This window comes from Dermacentor andersoni, chromosome 2, assembly GCF_023375885.2.
Source record: "Dermacentor andersoni chromosome 2, qqDerAnde1_hic_scaffold, whole genome shotgun sequence".
Lineage (NCBI taxonomy): Eukaryota > Metazoa > Arthropoda > Arachnida > Ixodida > Ixodidae > Dermacentor > Dermacentor andersoni.
Genome location: NC_092815.1, coordinates 46,935,164 through 46,957,165, shown reverse-complemented (window position 1 = coordinate 46,957,165; position 22,002 = coordinate 46,935,164). Strand labels below are relative to the sequence as shown.

Below are 22,002 nucleotides of genomic sequence, written 5' to 3'. Positions count from 1 at the left end.
AGCAGGTGCCTGCCACAGTTCTGTCTTATGTCTGAAATAAGTTGAAAAGGGCAGGTGCATGGGGCACCTACCCACAACTGCCATTGTCCAGAAAGCAATTGTCTCTGGTGCATTGAGAGGGTACAATCCAGGAGCTTAAAGTAAAAGCTTGATCTATGCATGTAAAACTCTTGCTCACATATATATATTTTATTGCCCATTCCAAATTATTCGTGAAACCTAGTCCTTTTGCGCACTCCCTGGAAGTTTCGTTTTAGCAGCTGTGCCAATTGAAGTGTATTTTAAATATGCAGAAGCTAGCCTTCTGCACTGTTAATTAAAGTGGATTCCTTCCACTAAACCTATTATATACTGTGCATGGACATCCGAGGCACTTGTGCTAAGTGCTACCAACCTTTCTCATCAGGAGTGCCCTTGTCGAATCGTCTATCCATGTTGCCGATTTCAGTGTCTCGTTGAATTGTACCTTCACTTGGTCTAGCATGTGAACTGCCTGAAAATGACAACAAAAGCAACAACGTTTTCAGTAACTTCACTCTGTAGTAATACCAGGCTGACCCCCTGACTTTCGCCCCAGTGCTTTTATTGAACAATTAAAAGTGCCTCTCCAATGCAACTTTTTGTTCAAGACAGGAGTTTGAAGATGCTGTTGCGTGTTCTAATACATGACTGACACACTGACATACACTTACAAAGGTAAAATAAAAGTCAGGATGCGGCACAATATGCATGAGGGTGTGTTAAGACAATGAATCACTTACCAGCACCTTTTGCTTTTCAAACTTGCGCAGGTTTGTACGGAAGTAGTGGTGGTAACTGACGAGCCTCAAGGTTTCTACTAGCTCCTTGCATTTGACAGTGCGGTTGAATTGTACACCCTGCTGCATGGTGTAATCGTAATATGTTTGCCGAATCTCCGGTCGGGGTGAGAAGACGACACTGTTGATCAGGAACTTGTAGCCTATGTAGTTTGCCATCGCCCTGCACAGCCAACCAGAGCACGTATGTGTTTAGTGCACAGAAAACTTGCACATCTCTTTGCCTATGTTAAGCATATTCCCTTGATTCCGTTTTTTACGGTCTGAAATTACTTGTGGAGCTTATTACCTGCATCCCAAATTGGCTTGAAAGCACTGGAGCATTTTTCAAGGTGTCAGATTTATTGACAATATTTCAACTGTAGTCTTGAGCATGCCTGTTGAGATGGGATGCTCACATATGTGATTGGTGGTGGTAATTTAAAGGTCATCGCACTTCATCAAATTAGAGAACAAGTTTATGAACAGGCATATTGACAGCAAAATTTCGGCTCGCTGTGGCTCTTGCAGCTGTTGGCATTGAGGAAAGAATCAGCATGAGTGTTTAGATAAATATTTGGTACGAAGTAATGACACTCGCAACACAATTAACAAATATTCTTAAGTGGCACATTACGTTAGTTGTGCCATTTTACCTGCATTCTTCTTTTGCTTATACATTTGTCCAGAAACAAAGATGAGTTCTTTTGCATGTTTGCAAGACAATTGAGCCCAATGCAAGTGTTGAAAGTGCGTCATCTGAGGGGTCCATAACTGCTTTCAGACATGCAAAAGTTGATGCACTTAATTTCTGCATCTCTAAGTGAGTTCCAGCGAATCGCACCTAGAGAACCGAAACTGGACTGACGAAAACTTAATTGAAGCTGAAACTGAATTATCATGCCTTTAGCAAATGGCCATGAGCAACGTGACTGTGCCTCACTGTCAGGCTAGCATGAATCAAGCATCCTTATCAAGCCATGACCTCGTTCTGTTATAATGTTAATTAGTCCGCATATTGCTTTGTTTAATTGTACTAGCTTGAGTCATTTTAGAATGTATACCTGTGGGATAAAGACGGTGCTGAGGAAATCACTTTCTTGTAACGTCTTCTTCATATTTAAGGAACTTCCAATGCATTTTGTGAAATGTGCTGTGTATTAAAAATCTTGATGGAAACGGGAACTAAACCACATTAATGTGCTGCACAACTGTATCTTTTGGTCCTGGTTATGTAAACACCGAATCTAGCTCCGACATTTTAGTACCGTGTGCGTCAGTGCAATTCATATTTCCAGCCATAAAATCGTGCAGTGAAGTCCAACTTGCAACAAGATTCGATGATGTGGGTTTTCTTTCTTCTCTATAACAAAAATTACATTTTCATGGTGAATGGTGTTCATTTGTAAGGTAAAAACATGAGAGACCTCAAAGAAAAGGCGCAAAAATGATTTCAATCTCATGCATTGCGGGAATTCATGTTATGCGAAGCATTTTGCAGATGGTTGGCTATCCAGCAGCATTAGAAAAGTTAACCGAGCATGAACAGTGTCGGGTTTCTCTTCCTGAGCAAGAGCATTTCCTGGATGCTGTAATAAGTGCCCCTCGCCAATGAACTTTTTAAAGCAGCATGTCGAGCTGACTGCTCTTTACGTAGCGATGCAATTAAATGTCTTGTTTTATTGCAATAGCAATTATATGGCCACTACGGGTAAATTTTTGTCGTTGCCGTTATATTCCTTATACGCGGGTTGCCCACGTAACTTTAGCCAAAATTTAAAGGTATGCAAGTACCACATAGCTGGAGAGAACCAAGATGATGTTGTTTGCCATCGCTTGGAGATATTCAGATTATTTTTTGCATTCCACCTTATTACATGATTCATCTTAATTAATCAACTTTTCAAATATTATTCTTAGATGAAAAGTGTGAATAAGAAAATTGTACAGCAAGATGAAAAACTCTATCCAACTTTCTGCTGCTCAATATCTGTTACATAAAAGTGTTTTTCTGAATGCAAGAGAAGCCCGCGAATACACGCAAAGTACCTTGAGCGACTATTTGCGCAGCAATATTGCGTGTATTTGCGAGCTTCTCTCACATTCGTAAAAAACACTATTATGTTGCATATATTGAGCAGCAGAAAGCTGGATTGAGAGTTCTTTATCTTGATGTACAATTTTCTCATTCACACTTTTCATCTAAGAATAATATTTGAAAAGTTGATAAATTAATACTAATTATGTGATTAGGCAGAATGCAAAAACTAATCTTAGTATCTTCAAGTAATGGCAAGCAACATTACCTTGGTTCTGCCCAGCTACGTGGCATTTGCATATTTTTGATGTTTGGCTAAAGTTGCGTGGGAGATCCTGTATATATTTATGTATATGTAATATATGCAGGGTGTTTCGGCTAACTTGGGCCAAGTATTAAAAGAAGAAACATAGGCACTACGCGTGTCGAATTGCTGCAACATTGTTCTGAGCCACGTGGAGCACGCCGTGATATATATTTTTTTCAATCCGCCAAGCTGGGTAATTAACAAAGACTGCTTAACTAACTTCTTAAATATTAACTCTAGCGAAACATATTCAATACAAAAGTTGTAGTGCTTGTTTAGAAACATCGGATTATTTCATGTGTGCTAACACAACTGCCATGTTTAATTTTTTTCCCAGCCTTTCTTTAACGTTCACGAAATTGAAAAAATACCACATGCAGCAGGCTCATGGGACGCCCTTTTAGTGCCCTCAAATGTAAGTTGAACGAATTAGCAAAGGCTGCTCCGCGCAGAGGTCGACTGAACAGGCTGTCGGTGACTGCGATGGATCGGAGCCAGGATGGTTTTTATCTTTTTGTCACACTGTCAGCCTCGGCCCCTCCATCATGTTCATTGGTCCAAAAAAAAAAAAAAAACTTGGTGCCTTTCTCCTCTGTGAAGAAGAATGACCAGCGAAGCTGTGTATGTGGCCCCTTAATGTTGAACTGCACCTCCGCCGCGGGTCGGCCTGGTATTGCACTATCTTCGGGATCGGCCAACGTATGGGAAGTGCATAACGCCTGCTTCACCTCCGCTGCGGGTTGGCCCGGTATTGTTTCGGGATCGACCCACGTACGGGGAGTGCTTAACGCCTGCTTCACCTCCGCCGCGGGTCGGCCCACGTATGGGGAATGCTTAAAGCCTGCTTCACCTCCGCCGCGGGTCGACCCGTTATTGCACTACCTTCAGGATCGGCCTGCGCTTAATTCGTACGAAACATTTTCTTCAAAAACATCTGTTCATACCTCTGTGCCTGGGATCTCTTTGGGTCCCACGTGTGACAAAATAGTTCAAGGGCGCATTACAGTTTCCCGAGCGCACAGGCGTATGTGCCATTGAGTTTGGACCCATTCTGCATTATCACCAGGATCGGCCCATATGATTTCTTTTTCTGCTGCCGGACGCCGAAAAAACTATGAAGGTTAGTCATATACAGCTTTCGCTGTAAAAATGCCTGTGCTGCATCAAATGTTGCCTCCGGTCCCATATCGCATTCGCACATGGCAACCTCTCTTTCGCTGAAGAATCAATCAATCTCTGTGCAAGAAGCAGCCTTTGTCTAATTCGTTCAAATTATATTTGAGGGCACGAAAAGCGCGGCGCATTAGCCGGCAGTAACATGGTATTTTTTAACATTTCGCGCTCTTTAAAGAAAGGCGGGAAAGAAATTTAACAGGGCAGTTATCTCAGCATAGATGAAATAATCCGCATGTTTCTGAGCAAGCAGTATACAATTTTCGTATTGATGATCTTTCACTATAGTCAATATTTAAAACGTTAATTAAGCAATCTTTCTTAATTACCCAGCTTGACGGATTGAAAAAGAAGTTATGACGTTACCGCATGGCTCAGAATAATACTGCGCCAATTCGACACGTGTAGCGCCTACGTTTCTTTTTTATCAATACTTGGCCCAAAGCTAGCTGAAACCCCCTGTATGTATATGCAAGGTAGATAATATACTACTCTACCGCGAAATTTGTGCAAACCCAGGTCTTCCGTCCTTGACTGAATTATTCCTCAGCAACTTGGAGAATCACAATGTGTAAACTAAGGTTATAGAACATTTCATTCACAGCACAAAATAGCACAACATCTGAAATATGTAATCTCATTGGCGCCGCCCTTTACTGGCAGCGCAGTAGCGTCTGTGCGATGCCATTACAGGCCCTACACGGCGTGTTAAAGCTTTCAAGGGTGCCGGAAGTCTTGACGCACCTGCGTGTGTTGCATCCGCATATAGTCGAACTATAGTTAGAACACTGTTCGAGGAGTCGGAGCGCGGTGCTAGACCTTGCTATCACCTTTATAGGGCTTTGCCTTTCGGCAAAGCGCTATAAAAAAAGCTGCCATTTTTTTTAAGCATGACACGCTTTTAGCTCACGTTGTCGGCACCCTTCAAGTGACCTTGAACCAAAAGCCAGAGCCGTTATCCGGGCAAGTTGCGAGAACAAAATGAGATCATCTGGGCAACTAGTCAAGACTGCATTACATAAGCTAGTTCTTCCAAATGTTTGTTCACAATGTCACTCAGGATGTGACTTCTAGTACGCTGAAGATTTATTTGTCATTTACAATAGCGACGTTCAAAAGGGAAATACAGGTCGCTATACGCCTCGTGCACCGCCTATAGAGGCGCCACCGAAAGCCACCTAGCGGGCGCTTCCAACAGTACGCGCGGGAGCAGTAGCAGACGACAACCCTTTGCAGCAAGGATGGCTGAAATTCGCGGCTGCGATTTCTCCTTTGTTCGGGTGCCCGACTGCTTCTTCTGCGGTGACAGCTGTAGGGAAGAAGCTGACCTCTGTGGTAGCGGGTATGAACACGATGTTACCGGTGTTACGTGCCAGGTGCGTCCCGCAGACAAATGCCATAGATCCCATCTACGTGAAGTGGAGCTCCTGTTAACTAGCCGATAAATTTTGTTGAGTAATGCGATGTCTCGATCGTTCTTTTTAGATTACACCCTGGCCGTAATGCTGCTTCTATATCTCAATAATAAGCACCCGTCGTTAGTGCAGACTTTTATCCAACAAATCCGCACGGTGCGATGTCTGCATATGCCGTTGTGATTTTTCTGCCGATGAATACATGTGACATCGCCGAATAAGTGCAGTCAAAGTCGCCTCAAGAAGAGTAATTGCGAATTTATTGATGGAAACGCATACACTAGTCAACGAAGTCACCAAACGCATGGGTAAATAAAAGCGTGTGTTAGCGCTGTACCGCCGATGCAATTCTGCTGCATACGCCGATGAACTGCCGTTCCCGCTGCAGTTTCTGCAATTTTAAATTCCCCAAGGGAGCTGGTTAGAAACGTACAAAGCTAAAGTCTGACTAACTTTTCAGTACTTTTTTATGTCACTAGAGAGAGATGCTACACGATATATTTAAAGGTAGGGCAGTGCCAGCCAAAGTAGATGAGCGCTGGCGGCGAGGCCGGGTTTAGTCCTCTGCGGCGTAAGCATAATAAGAAAGAATTCAGTTGAGTACAAAATTCACATGCAAGAAGGGACTACGTTGTGAAACAAACAATTCGCTCAGCGTGTTAAGTCTGCTCAGGCAGCATCGGAGGTGTGATGACTTCCCAAACGTGATGCGGACTTATCAGCGAAAAATGGAACAAAAATACCATATGCAGAAACTATTAGCAATTCTCACCCCCCTGAACTACCTATTTTCTAAACACATTTCCCAAAAAACCACAATATCTAAAACGTCCTCGGGCAAAAAGAATAAAGCTGTTAAAGAAGCACTTGCTTGGTATCATTCAGATAAGACACAGCGTGATTTATACCCTTTACAAACGAGGCAGGGTGAAAGCCTCGCAGCTCAATAGAATCAACAAAAGTTCTGCATCAAGCAACTAGCAACAGCTAAACATGTGCCAAGCCACGCATAAACTAGATGTGAAAAAATGAAGTGCGCGACAGCTGGTGCGAGGATTTTCCGGGCTACATAAAAGCAACAATTTCAGTTCTTGCAAACCTCAATAGCTATGACACACAACACAATGGGCTCATGCAGTCCTGTTGCCTAGCTAGCGCAACGCGGTACAGAAGCGGAAAACAGCATATGCGGCAAACAGCATTCCGAACGTTAGCGAAATGCCTTTAAACTGCATGCTGCACTGCAGACAAACTTCATCGCTTACGTGTCTAACTATGATCGAGTGGAAAAAAACACCGACGCAACAAAGGAAAGGATGAGAATAAGAAATTTCCCGCCGAAGCGAGGATCCATTGCTACCGTTGCTCCCGCTGAAGAGGCTTTGCGGGGAATGATTAGAACCGTATCGCCGGCACGTTTTCACCGGCATTTGAGCCCCCCACATGGCAACTATTCCTCTCCGACATTCCTTGAAGCTTTGGCGACCCCACACATGTGAAGGGCGTTGCCCATTTTGCTCTAAAAACGTGAATAAGACAGAGAAGCACTGTCAACGACACAACAAACTACGGCGCGCGGCTGGCTCCTCTCCCGTGTGTTCTGCGCAAGGCCACCACCAGTGGCGCGTCCATCGGCGCGCACTACGCGTATACACTTGGCTGTCATCTTTTGGCAAGTAAAGCTTTTTTCCTCCTCCTCCTCCTCATCTTTTGGCGCTGAAACAGAGTTGCTTGTGCTCTTTTCAACAACAGTGGTACGTGAGGTCCGCGGCCACCGCGGCGCACGTCTGGCGTGCCGGCAGTAGGGTGCCTCGTGTAGCGCGCCGCCGTAAAGCCCCTCCCCAAAGTAGCACCATTCGCTTCCCTCCTCCTCCGCTCGGCGCGGCCTCGACGGTGGCGCCGCCGGTGGTGGGCCTGCCGTAGCAGACGACGGCTAACACGCTACGGGAGGAAATCCGCAGAAAAGTGCGTTCGAGCCCTGCGGAGCAGTTTTTTCAATCGAGATCTTTCTTCGTCAGTCGGTAACTGGCCTTTAGAATTTCGTGTTAGAATTGCGGAGGAAATAGAGAAAATTACCATTATTCAAGGCGTATTTAAGGCATAAAGCGCGCGACGTTGAGAGTTCGTGTTGCTGAAACACTACGCAAGCACGCGGTGTACTCAAACACGCGCGTAATTACCAATGTTTCAGGTGTTGACAGCGTGAAAGTATGCGTACGTGGTTTCGTAGGTTCATTCACGTACCTGCAGGACACTTTTGTTCGGTCGGCGCGTGAGAGATTCCGGCTGTGTGCGGTCAGCAAAGACTGGCAACAGGACCGTTTTTTCATTGCGGGGTGCTTTGATAATCGTGACGATATCTTTTTTTTTTTTTTTTTTTTACAAGTACTGCTCCAGGAGGGCACATGTAATGGCTAACGGAAGCCTAACATTACACTAATGCAGACGTCGCAGGGAGTGTTCGCATACAAAATTGGCTGTCCGCGATCTTATACCCCCGTGGCATGCACAGGCTTCGGCGAGCCCCATCTAGCGCTGGTTCTAGCTTTGGTGTTGCCGTTGCCACTTTGGTGCCCTGACGGCGCCGTCAATAACACGAAATAATGACAAGTTGTTACACTAGTAAATAAAATTTATTGAAGAAATACAATCGCGCCGAGGCGCCAACTTCTAAAGCAGCACTAGCGCACGAGTATTGTGAAACGGCAACGAGGAATTTACCGGCCCACGTACGACTCTACGATCAAAGTGCACGTTAAACATCCCCAGGCAAGCTAGATAAAGTTATCCGGAGCCATCCACTACGACCTCCATCCTAGCTTTAGTCGCTTCGGAACGTTAAAAACATTAATCACCACAAACCAAATCAATACATGCGGGCGTACATTCGAAGCTAAAAGACTGCATCGTAAGTAATAGTGAGCCTTGCAATAGCGTTGAGAATGTGCTAACTTCTGGTGAAGCTCAAAACACACCCTGAATAAAGTCGCTTTTATGTCACAGGCCAGCTGCAGATGCGTGCATTTCACCGCAAGACGATACTACATGAAACAAAGAGAGCACATTCGAAAAAAGAAAGTCAAACAACGCGCTAAAAACCACGCAGAGCATGAACACCCACTTTTTCGAAGCGGAAGGCGTGAACTAGGCTCAAAATAAGAGGTTGTGAGTAGCCGTGGCCCTTACTTCACTAAGCCGTGCGCTCTTTGCCACTTCCTCGAAGTCAGCCCGCCGGACGGCAAAGCAAAAAGCTTTTTGCCCTCGCTGTGTCTGTTGCGGCAACCGAAGGTGCAGCAGCATGGCATCGCAATTAAGTTCTCGGCCCTACTAAGTCCGCCTGCCGTACTTTCGTCGCGCAGGCCCAACAATGGAGGTCGGCGCGCGCTGGAAAGAAAGAATATACAAAAGCGCGGCGCCTGCTCCACGCTGGAAAGAAAAAAATATGCAAAAGCACGGCGCCCGCTTCCATGTGACACAGATTGGCCAATGGGGGTGCGGAGGAGGCTGGGGCGACAGGAGCCGTGGAGGAGGACGCGCCAGGGTGAGCGGGGTGGCGGAAAGATCTAAGAATGGCGTTACTTTTGAAAGATTGAGGGGATTTACGCCGCCGTACAGGGTGGCGACACCTTTTGGCTTGCGCCGCGCCGCCGTTTTGCTCCGCGGTCGCCATATTTGGGCGAGCCGCTTGCTGCGCCCGTTCCTTCCAGCGTTGGCAAAGCGGCATTGTTGTGCTGGGCGATTGAAATGTGTTCAGTCGCAAAAACCAGCATGCCAGGGTGTTGTGTACCGCTGTGCGCCGGCTCGTCAAAGAAAGGCATGCGCTGTTTTCGCTTTCCACGGGATAAGGAACGGGGAAAAGTATGCACCTGCCCGCTCTTAGTTGCCAGTATTGTGTGGTTAGAATAACGCCGCGAAGCTTGCTTTTGTTTGTTTGATCATTCTTAAAGCGGCCGGCACGCCGCATTATCAGTTTTTCTGTGACGCGAGATGAGACAAGATTTATTCCGATTGATCCCAGCCACGCGCGACTATGTCGGGTTCCAGAATTGTGTCGTTGTCTTTAGCATGTTATCTCGAAGGTTCGGTAGATTAAACTCGGCCAAGAGCGGTGGGCATCCTGTTCATCGATGACAGCCAAGCACGTTTGCTGCTATCGCTGCCGTGCCTGACACATCTTTCTTGAAGTGAAAATGGCGTATTGTGAATAAGCATTCATGGTTACAAAGTATATTTTTGCAAGTCACCGAAAGGTGTTCCTTTATAAAGCAGTCAATCTAGTCAAGTAATTCATCGGTTTGAGCATGCCAGTTGGCCAACGCGGACCTAACTGCGCAGAAATTTCCTCTGAGATCTATGCATGCAAGCATACGCTATTTCATTTGTGTGCAAGAAGCGCTTAGGATTGTGAGTAAATGCGCAAGACCTTTATGCACCTGAATTTGCTGGCGCAAGCGCATGCTAAACAAGAATATTGGCCGACGCACCATTGCCCGCCGTATCTGCGCTCGCCCCCAAAATGGCGGTCACGAAGGCAGTGTCTCCACCCTGTACGGCGGCGCGCTACATCGAGGCACCCTAGCCGGCAGCGCCGGTAGCGTCCGGCAGCGCCCAAGCCGGTAGTGTCCGGTGAATCACGGATGGCTGTTCGAAGGAGACAAGACTTGCAATGAGGTCCTGTTTCTGACAGGAAACTATTGCGTCCATATGGACCAGTGCACAGTATGGCGTGGTGCGGTGTGGTGTGATGAGGTGTGCCGTTGCGGTAGTATATTGTGGGTAGTATCATCTCCAATCTGCTTTGCCGGTAGCCATTTTATGCTTACATCTATTCTCTTTTACGGGAGAGCCAGCATTTTCTTTTTCGTTACGACGCCTCTACGTTGATCGACCTGGTCGCGTTTCAGGCCGTTGGGCCAGCGCGACCTGTGCGACTCGAGAGCCACTTTGCAACAAATGTTGTTACACAATGAGTTATCAGGACCAGTCGTTCAGCCAACCGGTAAAGAAACACGTCAACAACAAAATGCAGTGAGTACACGCTAGAAAGGTGCAAGTAAGCAAGGATCAGCCGCATAAATGGAAACAGGCAGTGCTTACCTTATATGGCGGGTGTTGTGGCGGCAGTTGCCGATGAACTTGGCGAGTGCCCGTAGTGCTTCAAGATTGAGCACCATCACGCTGTCTTTGAAACTCAATTCCGGTAAGCCTGCCTCCTTCAGAGCGGGCGACGTCAGCTTACGGAGGTAGTCGAGCCACTTAATCTGGGCACACGAATGGCGCAAAAGACAGACATGGGGATGAGGAGCTGAAAGCAGAAGCGGAGAGACGAGCAGTGAAAACAGAACAGTTTGCTCGAAGCGGGGGAGGGCAGTATGTTTCATGGCTGCCATAAGCCATGCAGATAATGAAGTTAAAAGCACAAACAATGAAAGATTTAATTAAATAAAAATTCTAATTTTAAATGTAAATTAGGAAAGGTCCTACCAATTTGCCGGAGGAGTCCTTTTGATCCTAAAGAAAATTTTGTTGCAGTTGGCCATTAAACAGATTTGGAATATGTGCAACGACTCGTGAACAGTGACTGTTATTAAACTGTGGAGGAATTGTCACAGAACAAGGCTATTGGGGCAGAGAGGTGTGATTGTAGCCAACAGCAGTTCCAACTAACACAAAACTGCTCTTGCTTAACGTAAGTATAGTTGTCGCATGGTGAGAGCTGGTGGTAGTTTTTGTGCGTTATGCACAAGAACCTCCTCGCAATGTTTCGGAACATGGAAATCACGACGATATGTGGAGGTTATTTTTAGCGCGATCTCGCCGCCTCCCGAGTTCCTCCGGCCTGTGGGCGTGGACCCTATAAGTTGTACCTCAGTAATGGACTGCGAGCTCGCACCTGGCCGCTTGATAGAAAAGCAGCCGTGGCTTGAGCTTTTAGGTTAATTTCTGCGTCCCTTACTATGGGCAGGCGCACAGTGTACGAGACGGAAACTTACCTCCGGTACTTTTCTCGACAGTTCTTCCACCGTCATTCTTTGAGGCTTTTGGATGGCGACTGTTTCGTTTTCTAGCTCCTGCGATGAGACAGATCAACAAAAATTCAGAGCTACTGAAAAAGCTTCGGAGGACGCTTAAGCTCCGCCTTTAAGAATGGAACGCGATATCATTCAGATTCCTGACTGCTTCGCATACTTCCCGGCAGCTGCAGCTTATGTAACCGTAATGTTTACCGGGAAACGCCGGCGGCGAACGCTACGCATGATGGCAAGCTTTCTGGTAGAAACGCGGGCTTTTGCGTGAGCCGCGATGGATAGATGGATGGATGTTATGAGCGTCCCCTTTGGAACGGGACGGTCGGTTGCGCCACCAAGCTCTTGCTATTACACTGCCTAATGTCCTACCTAGGTTAAAAAAGAAAAAAAAAACCTATGAGCTCCGACAAACAAATTTTCTGATCCCCTATTGCGAACTTTGCTTTTGTACGTCTCCGTTTTTTGTCGTTTCCCTGCTTTTCTTCCACCAATCTTCCAATCGCCTTTTACTAATCTAATCCGCTTTATGGCCTTTGAGAATCTCGGAGGCCATGGCCGCTCTATGAATGGTAGAAATGCTGGAAAAGAAGTTTGTGTTTTGAGTTTCCGCATAATATAATTATGTTTTCTCGTGAATTCAAGTTACAGTTCGACGCTATCATGTCTGCAGGTTGTGTGTAAGTCGTATGTTATCTTGAGGAAGTCAGTTCGGTAACTTCCTTGCGCTACATGGAGGGCCTGCGTGGTTGGGTATGCATGGTTCGAAATAATTTTTGCCGAAACTATGGTCGACGCGGGACGCCAATGCAGGATATTCTGCGACACGGAGTCCTTAACGCTATCGCATTAAAATGTAGCGAGCAAGGTAGATGTTCTGCCTGTGCGCTGCTGGAATCCACAATTGCGTTCGGATGTCAAACAGAGCACTTGAAAGCATTTGAACTTATTTTACATGAGAGGCTTGTCAAATAACTGTAAAACACCAAAACATTTTCCGCCCAAGATTCATGATTTTTGCGAGGTGAGGGAAGGGGATAGGAAGCGTTTATTCTTTAGTCCAATAACGGAAGTGTGTCTGTGGTAATTTAGGTAACTTATAGATGGGCTTTTGGTGTCACAACCTCGATACTTTATCAATTTCCATATACCTTCCTAAGAAAGCGAAATTCGTTACGCGAGAAAGAGAAAAATTTATTTACAGAAAGACCAGAGGTCGGCCTAACCTATAGCTTGCTCTGTCAAAATGAGAAACATTTAAAGCGTACAAGTTGAAAGTGAACCCCGAAACATAGTCCTGTCTTCGCTACTGACAGGTTCATTAGTTTTGATTGGACCGCTTGCATCCGCCAGTGATTGTGTTGTCAGAGGACGTCTCGCCCACCCATCATTCTTATAGGGCAGATTACGAAGCATTTAGGAATAACCAAATCTTCGCGCCTGGCACCGTACCTCAAGTAGCGCCCTGGTGAAATTGAACATCTCGGCGATCTGGTTGTCAACGTCCCGTTCGTGGTCAAATTCTTTAGCGTGGGTGAACTCCCTGTAACGAAGTGCGACGCTCCGCAGGAATGTCTGAATGCCCTTCACCGTTTCCTCCTTGTCGAGGACCGCTCGCGTGAACATCAACTGCTGGAGTCCGAGCTGAAAAAAAAAAAAAAATTGAGGAGATTATGCTTTTCATGCACAATTCCTGCTACACTGTAGTGCATTCTCCACCGATAGAATATGAACAGTTCAAAAATATACTACTGCCGCATCGCGAGCTGACAGGAGCAACTTTGCTCTGTTCCAAGAGGCGAGCGCAGTTCATGTGAATATGCCAGCAGGCTTGCCACTTGCCGCCCAGCACGCCGCCAGTGACGTGCTAGACATGGGCAGAGTATATCGGCAATGTCGTAAGATGGAACGATCGAGCTACCTCATTAGGAGGGCGGAGCTGGAAGTTTGGAGACAGCAGATTTGGTATTTGCATGTTAGGGCAATGACATCATCTACGAGATTTTGAAGGTCGTTCATCGCAGTGGAGGAGCTGCAGCCTTTCTGAGGAGGTCTTGTACGCAGTTTATGCAGTGTGGGACATAGGAACGCGTACGTTTCTGCTCGTCGCGTACGGACGCATTGGCTCTTGCAAAGTCTCGGTAGTGCTCTTTCGTTTGCGTATGTGGTGGTACGTGGCTGATTGCGAGGGCATTTAGCGAGCACAGTAAGAAACGCGCAGGACTCTTTTCAGGGTCGTCTTGGCATGCAGTGCAGCATGCGTAATTCCTCTTTATTGACGCCAGGCTTACCAGAAGGAAGCATGTATGTGTCAGCTCACTGCTCCAATAAAATAGCAGGCCAGTCGATGCATGTCAAACGTCAAGCGAGCCGCACGTGAGCGACGCTGACGTAACGGTGACGCTTGCATCTCAGAATTCAGCTGTACGTTTTTGGAGGTCTCTGTTTATTTTTGACTTCACACTTGCCTTTCAGCCTTGGTTATAAGCACGAGTAACCAATGATCGTAGATGTGGACAGGGTGGTACCAGTCGATCTTTTCTCGCGCCTCAAACTGCAATGGGCTTTCAATACGAAACTGGGGTACCTTCCACAAGTCCTCTTTTGTTCTCGCACTAACGTAAATCAATTTCACAGCCTTTTCGCTGTATTTGCGTGACATTCACGTTACGTTATGAATTGATGACCTCGAAAAAACATTTCTTTCCGACTTCAGAAAAGGAGGCTTAATGTTAACACACTTTTTATAAAACGTATTGTTTCTATTTTTGCCTATGAGAGACCAATGCTGGGATGGATTCTTTAGGCTGTCGCTGTGGCCGCCCACATGCCGAACCAAAATAACAACAAAAGAAGAGAAAGAAATAGGAAGAAAAAGAAACGCTCTCTTAAATCATGTTGTCATGACAACTGATTGGAGGTGGTTGCCTGTCGTCGTCGGGCCAGCAAAGAGCGCTGGCACTTGAAGATTCTCTCCACTGGCCCACAACCACTTTTTTACTCTCACAACCTTTGAGACGTGCATTTTGAGAGAGAAGAGGCACTCATTGTGCAGTCCTATACAGCGAGTGCGGCTCAGCGCTCCGATGCGCTGTTATACTGATTGAGAGAGGGGGGACAGGATATTTGGGAGCGCGAACAAAGCAATTCCTTATTCAAATTTATGTCACGTCGGTGGCTAAACCAATCAGTCATGCTGGTTGAATTAATGCCCCCCCCCCCGTCCTTGAGAAAGAAAACACACGCACATACGCATACACGGGGAGGGGGGGGGGGGGTGCGCCACAACTTCTCGCATCATAAGCGAGAATCATCAACGGGACGAAATGCTTTAACATAAGAAGAATATTGAGCTGCAGTGCAAAAAACAGAGTAAACTGACGCGATGAATAAAAACCACCGCTACAAACGGCGCTGTGTTCTTGTGCGCCGGCTTTACGCTTCCTATCTCCTTCCTGTGGCACATCGGTATACTGCTATGCGCAGCTACAAATGCACTTGATCACGTAGCGGTGACATAGCCCTGAGTTGCAGGACGGTGCCCGCCTGCAGTGTGCAACAGCAAATGCATGCGCTCACCACGATGATCCTGCGTCCGTGCCTCTTGGCGTCGACGTCGAAGCGCGCCTGCAGCAGGGCCTGATTGTAGCCCATGTGCGCGAGCCTCGTCTCTGCCTGCATCCAGCAGTAGGTGTCGTTCTGCCAGTGTGGCTGGAACAGCGGGTAGCCGCCCATCGACTTCAGCTCCACCAGCACCGGGTCCATGCCCTTCGACGTGTTTCTCGGCTCGTCTGCGGCCGCCCGCGACAGTGCAGTTAAGCAGGCAACACAGCCACGCGCACGCACACACGTGTACACGCTTGCGCACACACAAAAAAATCTAATCAAATTATGAAGTTTATAACGTCCCACTAGAGCAACCGACATCCTTAGGAACCAGAGATGTTGTAAAGGGGGGGGGGGCTCAAAATAATTTCTGCTATATTGAGTTACAGCTGCGTTTGTTTCCCCGCATTTCGCCATCATTAGGATGCGGCATCTCCTGGTCGAGAATCGAACTCGCGACCTCGTGCTAAGCTGCAAGAAAGCCGTACCACTGAGTCACCGCGGCGGTTCGCACAGGTATACTGGCAATCTCGTGTGCCAGGGTAACGCACAGGTTGTTTCTTTTCTTTTTGAAGTGATGTCAGAAAGAGAGATAAAGGCAAAGCCAGGATAGGAAGGGCAGGTCAACAAGACGGGAATTCAGTTTGCTATCCTGCATTGGGGGTAAGGCAATTCGTAAATCTATATAGAAGGGAAACGAGGAAGAGATTGGGCAATATGTTAGCACGCTGAAGGACTTTAAACAGCCAATCAGGCCGGTGCACTTCAATTAATATATATGTATATATATATATACCACGCGAATTGCTCTTTTTTTTTTTTTGTGCCAGCGACGGATGCGGCCACGGTCATGGGCTGTCAGAATTGGAAGCATGTCAAGTGAGTCTGTATACACATCGTGCGCATTGGTTTAACTTACTGCAAGAGCAAAGCGATATCTCTATGGTCTTCAAAATGTTGACACTGTCGCCACTGCTGCTCACCGTTTTCGCAGTGCCTGACAAAGTCGATGAGGTAGCGCTCGGCTTTGTTGGAATCGCCAAAGCGGCCTTGCAGCAGTGCGTCCCTCGAAGCACTGAAGTCCCCCTTGATGGCATCCGCCGTGCTCTGCCAGATAGGGCCGCGCTGATCGACGTCCCAGCGTTGGCAGGCGAACTCGTAGAAGTCCTCGCACGGGTCCACCGACTCGTTCATGCTTCGCCGCAGCCTCTGCGCTGCACGGATGCGCACGCATGCACGGTTTCAAAGATCGTTTCAGTGAGAGTGGGCTCCATGATATACTGGCCGGGAGAGAGGTATTAAGACAGGGAGCTTAGTCTGTAGCCATGTGTGTATGCCTTGTGCTGGGGTAAAAAGGTGAAGGGAGCGGAAGGTTATATAAGGAAAAACGAGCTACAGTAAGACAAAAACGAACTAAAGATTTGTACATCCACCGTCAGACTTAATATGGACATGGAAGACGCATCTCAGGCGTAGACGGTGAAATTCTGTATCGAACCCCAGTGGTAAGATCGAAGACATTGCAGCGACAGCTCAGCGTTGGTGTTCAAGTGAATCATTGACGCATTGCAGCAGTTACTTGCTGGCTAGGACCCGCCCAGCGGCGCAGCCAAGGTGATGGGTGGTGAGGGGGAGCATGTGCCCCCCCCCGAAACAAATCCTTGTGCCAGGATTTTAATCTTTATTTCCTCCTTTCTCCTCTTCTCCCTACCTCCTTCTAGGTGCATTTCCATTCGCCCCATTCCCTGCAGAGTAACACGTTGGGGAATACGCCTACGTGCTGCTCATTCCGCTTTTATGTGTTCTTTAATAAAGTGGATCTCTCTCTCTCTCTCTCTCTTTCAAAGCTTGCATTTTGGTATACTTACATATACTCCAACATGCGGTGGTATTGCAGACTTGTCTTTGATCCAGGTCATCTAAGAGATAAAGAAAAATAAAGAAACAAACAAGGTGTATAACTCGACTGAGCCCCTCGTTGCGGCTCACCGTCAGTGCTGTGAGGTCACCTCAAATCATGATCGTTTTGCGGCCCGCAGATGCAGAACTGACCTAAGCTAACTTTTTGGGTCTATAATACAGCCACTGTTGAGCAATGCGACGCTGAAAATTATAGGATGACGCGAGGGCCAGCGCGTTTTCTTATTCGCGGGTCTGACTAGCCTCGTAATAAGAGCACCTCAAGTTCGTTAGATTGCCCCATTCCTTATAGTGTCTTCTCCCTTTTGATACGAAAGTGCTCATATCAGCATTGAATTTAGCAACAGCTTGCACCTTCTTCCGCTGCCTCCTGTGGTGGTGTGTTAAGTGCATTAATTCAGATATAGCTACGCATATACCATGCATGAGTTATGGCTGAGATTACGATTTTTTCTTTATTTCCGTTGTCTGTTTATTGCAAAAAAAACAAGCAGAGAAAAAGCGGCCCGTCATGACTAGGCGTCACTATAGAAAAGAACAGCGATTTCGTGTTTCGTAATAACTTCGTATAAAACCGACAAAGATGTTCCGCATAAGATATATATATATATATATATATATATATATATATATATATATATATATATATATATATATATATATATATATATATATATATATATATATCAAGGTTTTGTGCCACCGAGAGTGACCAGGCCGGCTAATACCTCCCTCGCGTTCTGCGTGCGTACCTTGGATGCGCTGTACTGCGACTAGAACACATGCGGCAATGGCGGCGACCAGCAAGGTGCCTGCGAACGCTAGGGCCAGGTGACGTCTCTTCCGGCTGACGAAAGCGACAAACTTGGTCCCGGGATTGTCGCGTCTTCTGTGCGAGAGACAAACAAAACAAAACGTATGAAGCAACAAGATATACTTCCTCTGCAAGGATAAAAAAAAAGACGAGGAGGGAAGAAAGTAAGCTCGCACTGCGCCAGTAATCGTGGAAAAAAAATATAGAGAAAGAAACTATGAGTGCACCGCGGGTATACGCGGGTGTCAGGATATTCTAAGCGCTGTCGTCCGCGCGAGAAATACAATGCCGTGACTCTTTCTCTCACGGATAATAACGGCGACCCTATAGATATACGAGGCCTCTGTTTAACTGCGCGATAAGATTCCGAGTGGCCAAAAGGAGACTGCATGCGACCAGAGTGCGCACTTCACTGCCGGAGGCTTCGTGCGCAATCGGTCCTCTGAGCTGCCGCGTGAGAGATTCTGGGAAACAAGCTTGTCCGAGTAGTGAAATCTTCAAATCGCAATACGAACATTTAAGGGCGGGGGGGGGGGGGGGGGGAATATCGGCAGCACATGTGCGATAATAGAGAGAAGAACAGAGAAGTTTGTGAGACCACGGCAGTAATGGGTCGCGGCAGGAACTGCGTTTGAATAGATGAACTAAGAAAGTACGGTCGTTTACAATGTACTAACGTACTTAGGTGACTGATAAAATTTAGCGCACTTATAGATCTGTCGTTTTAAAACTGTGAACTCTACAAAAGATAGTGGGGGGGGGGGGGGGGGGGTGGAGGATAAAGAAAAATAAGAACAAGAAACGCACCGATGTGCCCTGTATGCTGTATGACTTAAGGTTCCAGACGCGTGCATAAATCTGTCGTTTCAAAACTAAACTCCACAGCAACGAGCTAGAGAGAAGCGAAGCACACTTATAGCTTTATGGCTGCAAGTCTGGCTCTCTAAAGAAAAATAAAATAAAATAAAAAGAATACGTGGCATTGGATCGCTAACAACTCTTCCTGCAATATGATAGCCAGGCCACTCACGCAAAAGCAGTATCTCTTTCTCTCTTTGTTTTGTTTGTTTGTTTTGTTTCGTAGTGTAGATTGCAAAAATCTTTAAGCATTTCTCTCAGCATTCGATATTCAGTCTCATGTAGGTTTCATGGACGGAGATTCTGGCAACCCCAATACTCAAGAATATTCCGCTATAAAATATCATATGGAAATCGACTTCTCGATATACGCGCAGCATATAGGAATCATATAGGAAATATCTGGAATCATTATATTCGCAATAAAAATATCGAGCACTGACACACCGTCTACTAGAAAGAAGCGAAGACGGAAAGGTTTACCATAGGGTAACTGTCTATACGGGCGCTGTAACCCAATCTGTGAAGGCGCCACATAGTTATTGCGTACACAGGCGGCGTGAACAAATTTCGGAAGAGCTCTCGCGAAACCTCGCACACGTTACTGGTACCGCAGGTTGTCGTCACATGCAGTTCGCGACCAGTTGCAAAGTTCCCCGTAGACCTTGCCTTTCAAAAGCCAGTCATGCGATCGGCCAAAGAACGCCATGAAGCGAGCATGTATATGTGCTCCAAATAAGAAAAGCCAAAATTTTTAGCAGCGCAGAAGGATTTTTTTTCACAGCGCATTATATACTTGCTGTGGCAAGTATGTAATAATATATGTGATATGTGAGCACAGTTACTCTGCTGCAAGTTGGAATGATGTCATGGAATACGGTATTTGAACTCGTTCTTCGGCGACCTCTGAGCACCAACATTGTGCGGTGCCACCAGCAATGCCCTGTCGGTGGGAACGCTGTACGCATGCAGTGTGCAAGGAACTTGTAACTGAGTAACCCATGCAGTTCAGTTAGGCACGAGGTTTTAACTTCTCACGAAGGCAGGTTACCTTGTCGACGCCTCTTCGTCGCAAATGTTCGTGGTCGATGTAGCGTTGTCCATGTTGGAGTCGAGTCGATGCAGTCGGCCGGCTCCCTTCTCGCTGCACAAGAGGCAAGGGACCAGACAGAGAACGCTTAGTGCTCCTGACAGACACATCCGCTGTTCACTTTAGCGGGGGTAGGATGGTGTGATGTAACAGCAATTAATTTTTTTATTCACGTCATTTATTACAGAACTACGTATACCTCGCACAGCGAAAGTGTTAAAATGATTTCGCCGGTACAGTTACCATCTACACACTGGGGAGTAATGTCGTGCAGGCTTTAACGTACAGAGCCGTCCACTGTTAAGAGAAACACATTGTCAGTATTGAATCCGATATGCGACCTTGAAGTCTCGTAAACTAGGAAGGAGTTCACAGGGAGGTGGGGACTTGGAACAAGGGATGGCTGCAGCCAACTTTCCGACACGGGGAGCTGGTAATCTTCAGAGAAACAGCTGCTACTTTACGCGAAAGAAGTAAACGAACGATGCCTCAAGCAACCCAACGCGAACATATCTTAATGAAAAGTTAACTTGAGGGTCCTCATTTCAAACTTAAGCTGTATGAGCGTTTGGACATTAATGAATTGCTTCGCCTAAAAGCAGAAATGCGGTCTTTTCTAAGAAATTCGGACATTTCGTAATTTAAAGAACAACACCACTTTGCGACGTCCGGGGGCATGGACACTTGACATAGGTCACTTGACGTAGGTCAACGCGCATGGACACCTTGACATAGACTATTCCTGGCGCTACCTGATTTCCGCTGAGAGTCAAGTACTGCAGCCGAGCGTGCTTTGCGTGTTGCCGACAAGGTACTATACTCCTTCCCGCTTCGTGTTCTTCACGGTCGACTGCTTCTGCGCTGGTCAACAACAAAGCACAGAGCTGCACGCCGGGCTTATCACGTGCGAAAGGAAATGGACAGTTGAGTGCGCGAGAGGGAGGATCGTGTTTCACGCCTGCTTTGCGTAACAAAGGTGCACCTTTGCGCAGGCGCCCGGATCGCAGGGAGGCACTTAAAACACTCGAACCGAGATAACGTGCGGCTCTTTCATTCGCCAGGAGTGTCGGCTGCACCCTTTCCGGCGAACTTCACCGGCGCAGGGTTGAAGCGGCGTCATTGGCTCGGCGCCCACGTTGGAAACAACGCACCTGCCAACTCCCCCCGAATTTTCTGTGACGCTTGCGAATTTGGTTCTGCGATTTTACGAGCGTTGCGTCAAGTTTTACGAAAAGCAGATCTTGTTCACAAAGTAAGTTTTAATGTTGTTGCAGGGCGGCACGATAAATTGCAAAAATGGACACAAAAAAAGATTATGATGGTAGCCCAAGACGTCACCACATCATCATCATCATCATCATCATCATCATCATCACCGTCATTGTTGTCATCCGATTTATGTCCACTGCACAACGAAGACCTCCCTCAGTTATCACAAATTATCGATTTCTAGCGCCAGCTGACCCTGTGCATATTATGTCTGCGAATTTCCCAATTTCATTACATATGCACCAACTAATTCTCAGCCGTCCTCGACTACGCTTCCCTTCTCTTGGCACCCTTTGCGTAACTCTAATTCGCATGATATGGGCTGTCCAGCTAAAGTATTTCCTTTTAATGTCAACGAGAATATCGGCTGTCCCCGTTTTCTCTCTAATCAACACCGCTGTCTTCCTCTCTCTTAACGTGACACTTAATTTTTTTCTTCTTTCCGTCGCTCTTTGCGTGGTCCTAACCTTGTTCTCGAGCTTTTTGTTAACCTCCAAGTTTCTGCCCCATATGTTAGTAACAGTAGAATATGCAAAATTATTGTGCACATTTCTTTTCAAGGATAACTAATATAAGCAAGTTGCGAGCATATTCTACTAATTGCCTGCGCCTGAGGTTCCACAGTATCGCAGTGATAATTAATGCTAGGGATCCAGTCAGTTGATGACAGTAATGTGATGAATACGAAC

The 22,002-nt window shown here is 46.6% G+C and overlaps 1 protein-coding gene across 3 annotated transcripts in view; it reads right to left on the bottom strand.

The window, feature by feature from the left end:
• Positions 1–22,002, bottom strand: part of LOC126542649 (neprilysin-1-like) — a 54,974-nt gene that overhangs the window by 13,782 nt on the left and 19,190 nt on the right. Inside the window, exons 1-11 of one of the 3 annotated variants that reach the window (XM_050189787.3) lie at positions 20,797–20,912; positions 20,006–20,098; positions 18,035–18,171; positions 17,231–17,281; positions 16,346–16,576; positions 15,336–15,547; positions 13,209–13,400; positions 11,724–11,801; positions 10,828–10,991; positions 762–981; positions 395–493 (exon numbers count right to left, since the gene is read on the bottom strand). In XM_050189787.3, coding sequence (XP_050045744.1) covers positions 395–493; positions 762–981; positions 10,828–10,991; positions 11,724–11,801; positions 13,209–13,400; positions 15,336–15,547; positions 16,346–16,576; positions 17,231–17,281; positions 18,035–18,171; positions 20,006–20,058 — 1,437 coding nt within the window. In that variant the 5' untranslated portion in view covers positions 20,059–20,098; positions 20,797–20,912. Of the gene's footprint in view, positions 1–394; positions 494–761; positions 982–10,827; positions 10,992–11,723; positions 11,802–13,208; positions 13,401–15,335; positions 15,548–16,345; positions 16,577–17,230; positions 17,282–18,034; positions 18,172–20,005; positions 20,099–20,796; positions 20,913–22,002 lie in introns of those variants that run through there. The other 2 variants (XM_050189786.3, XM_050189788.2) reach the window with 2 other exon arrangements.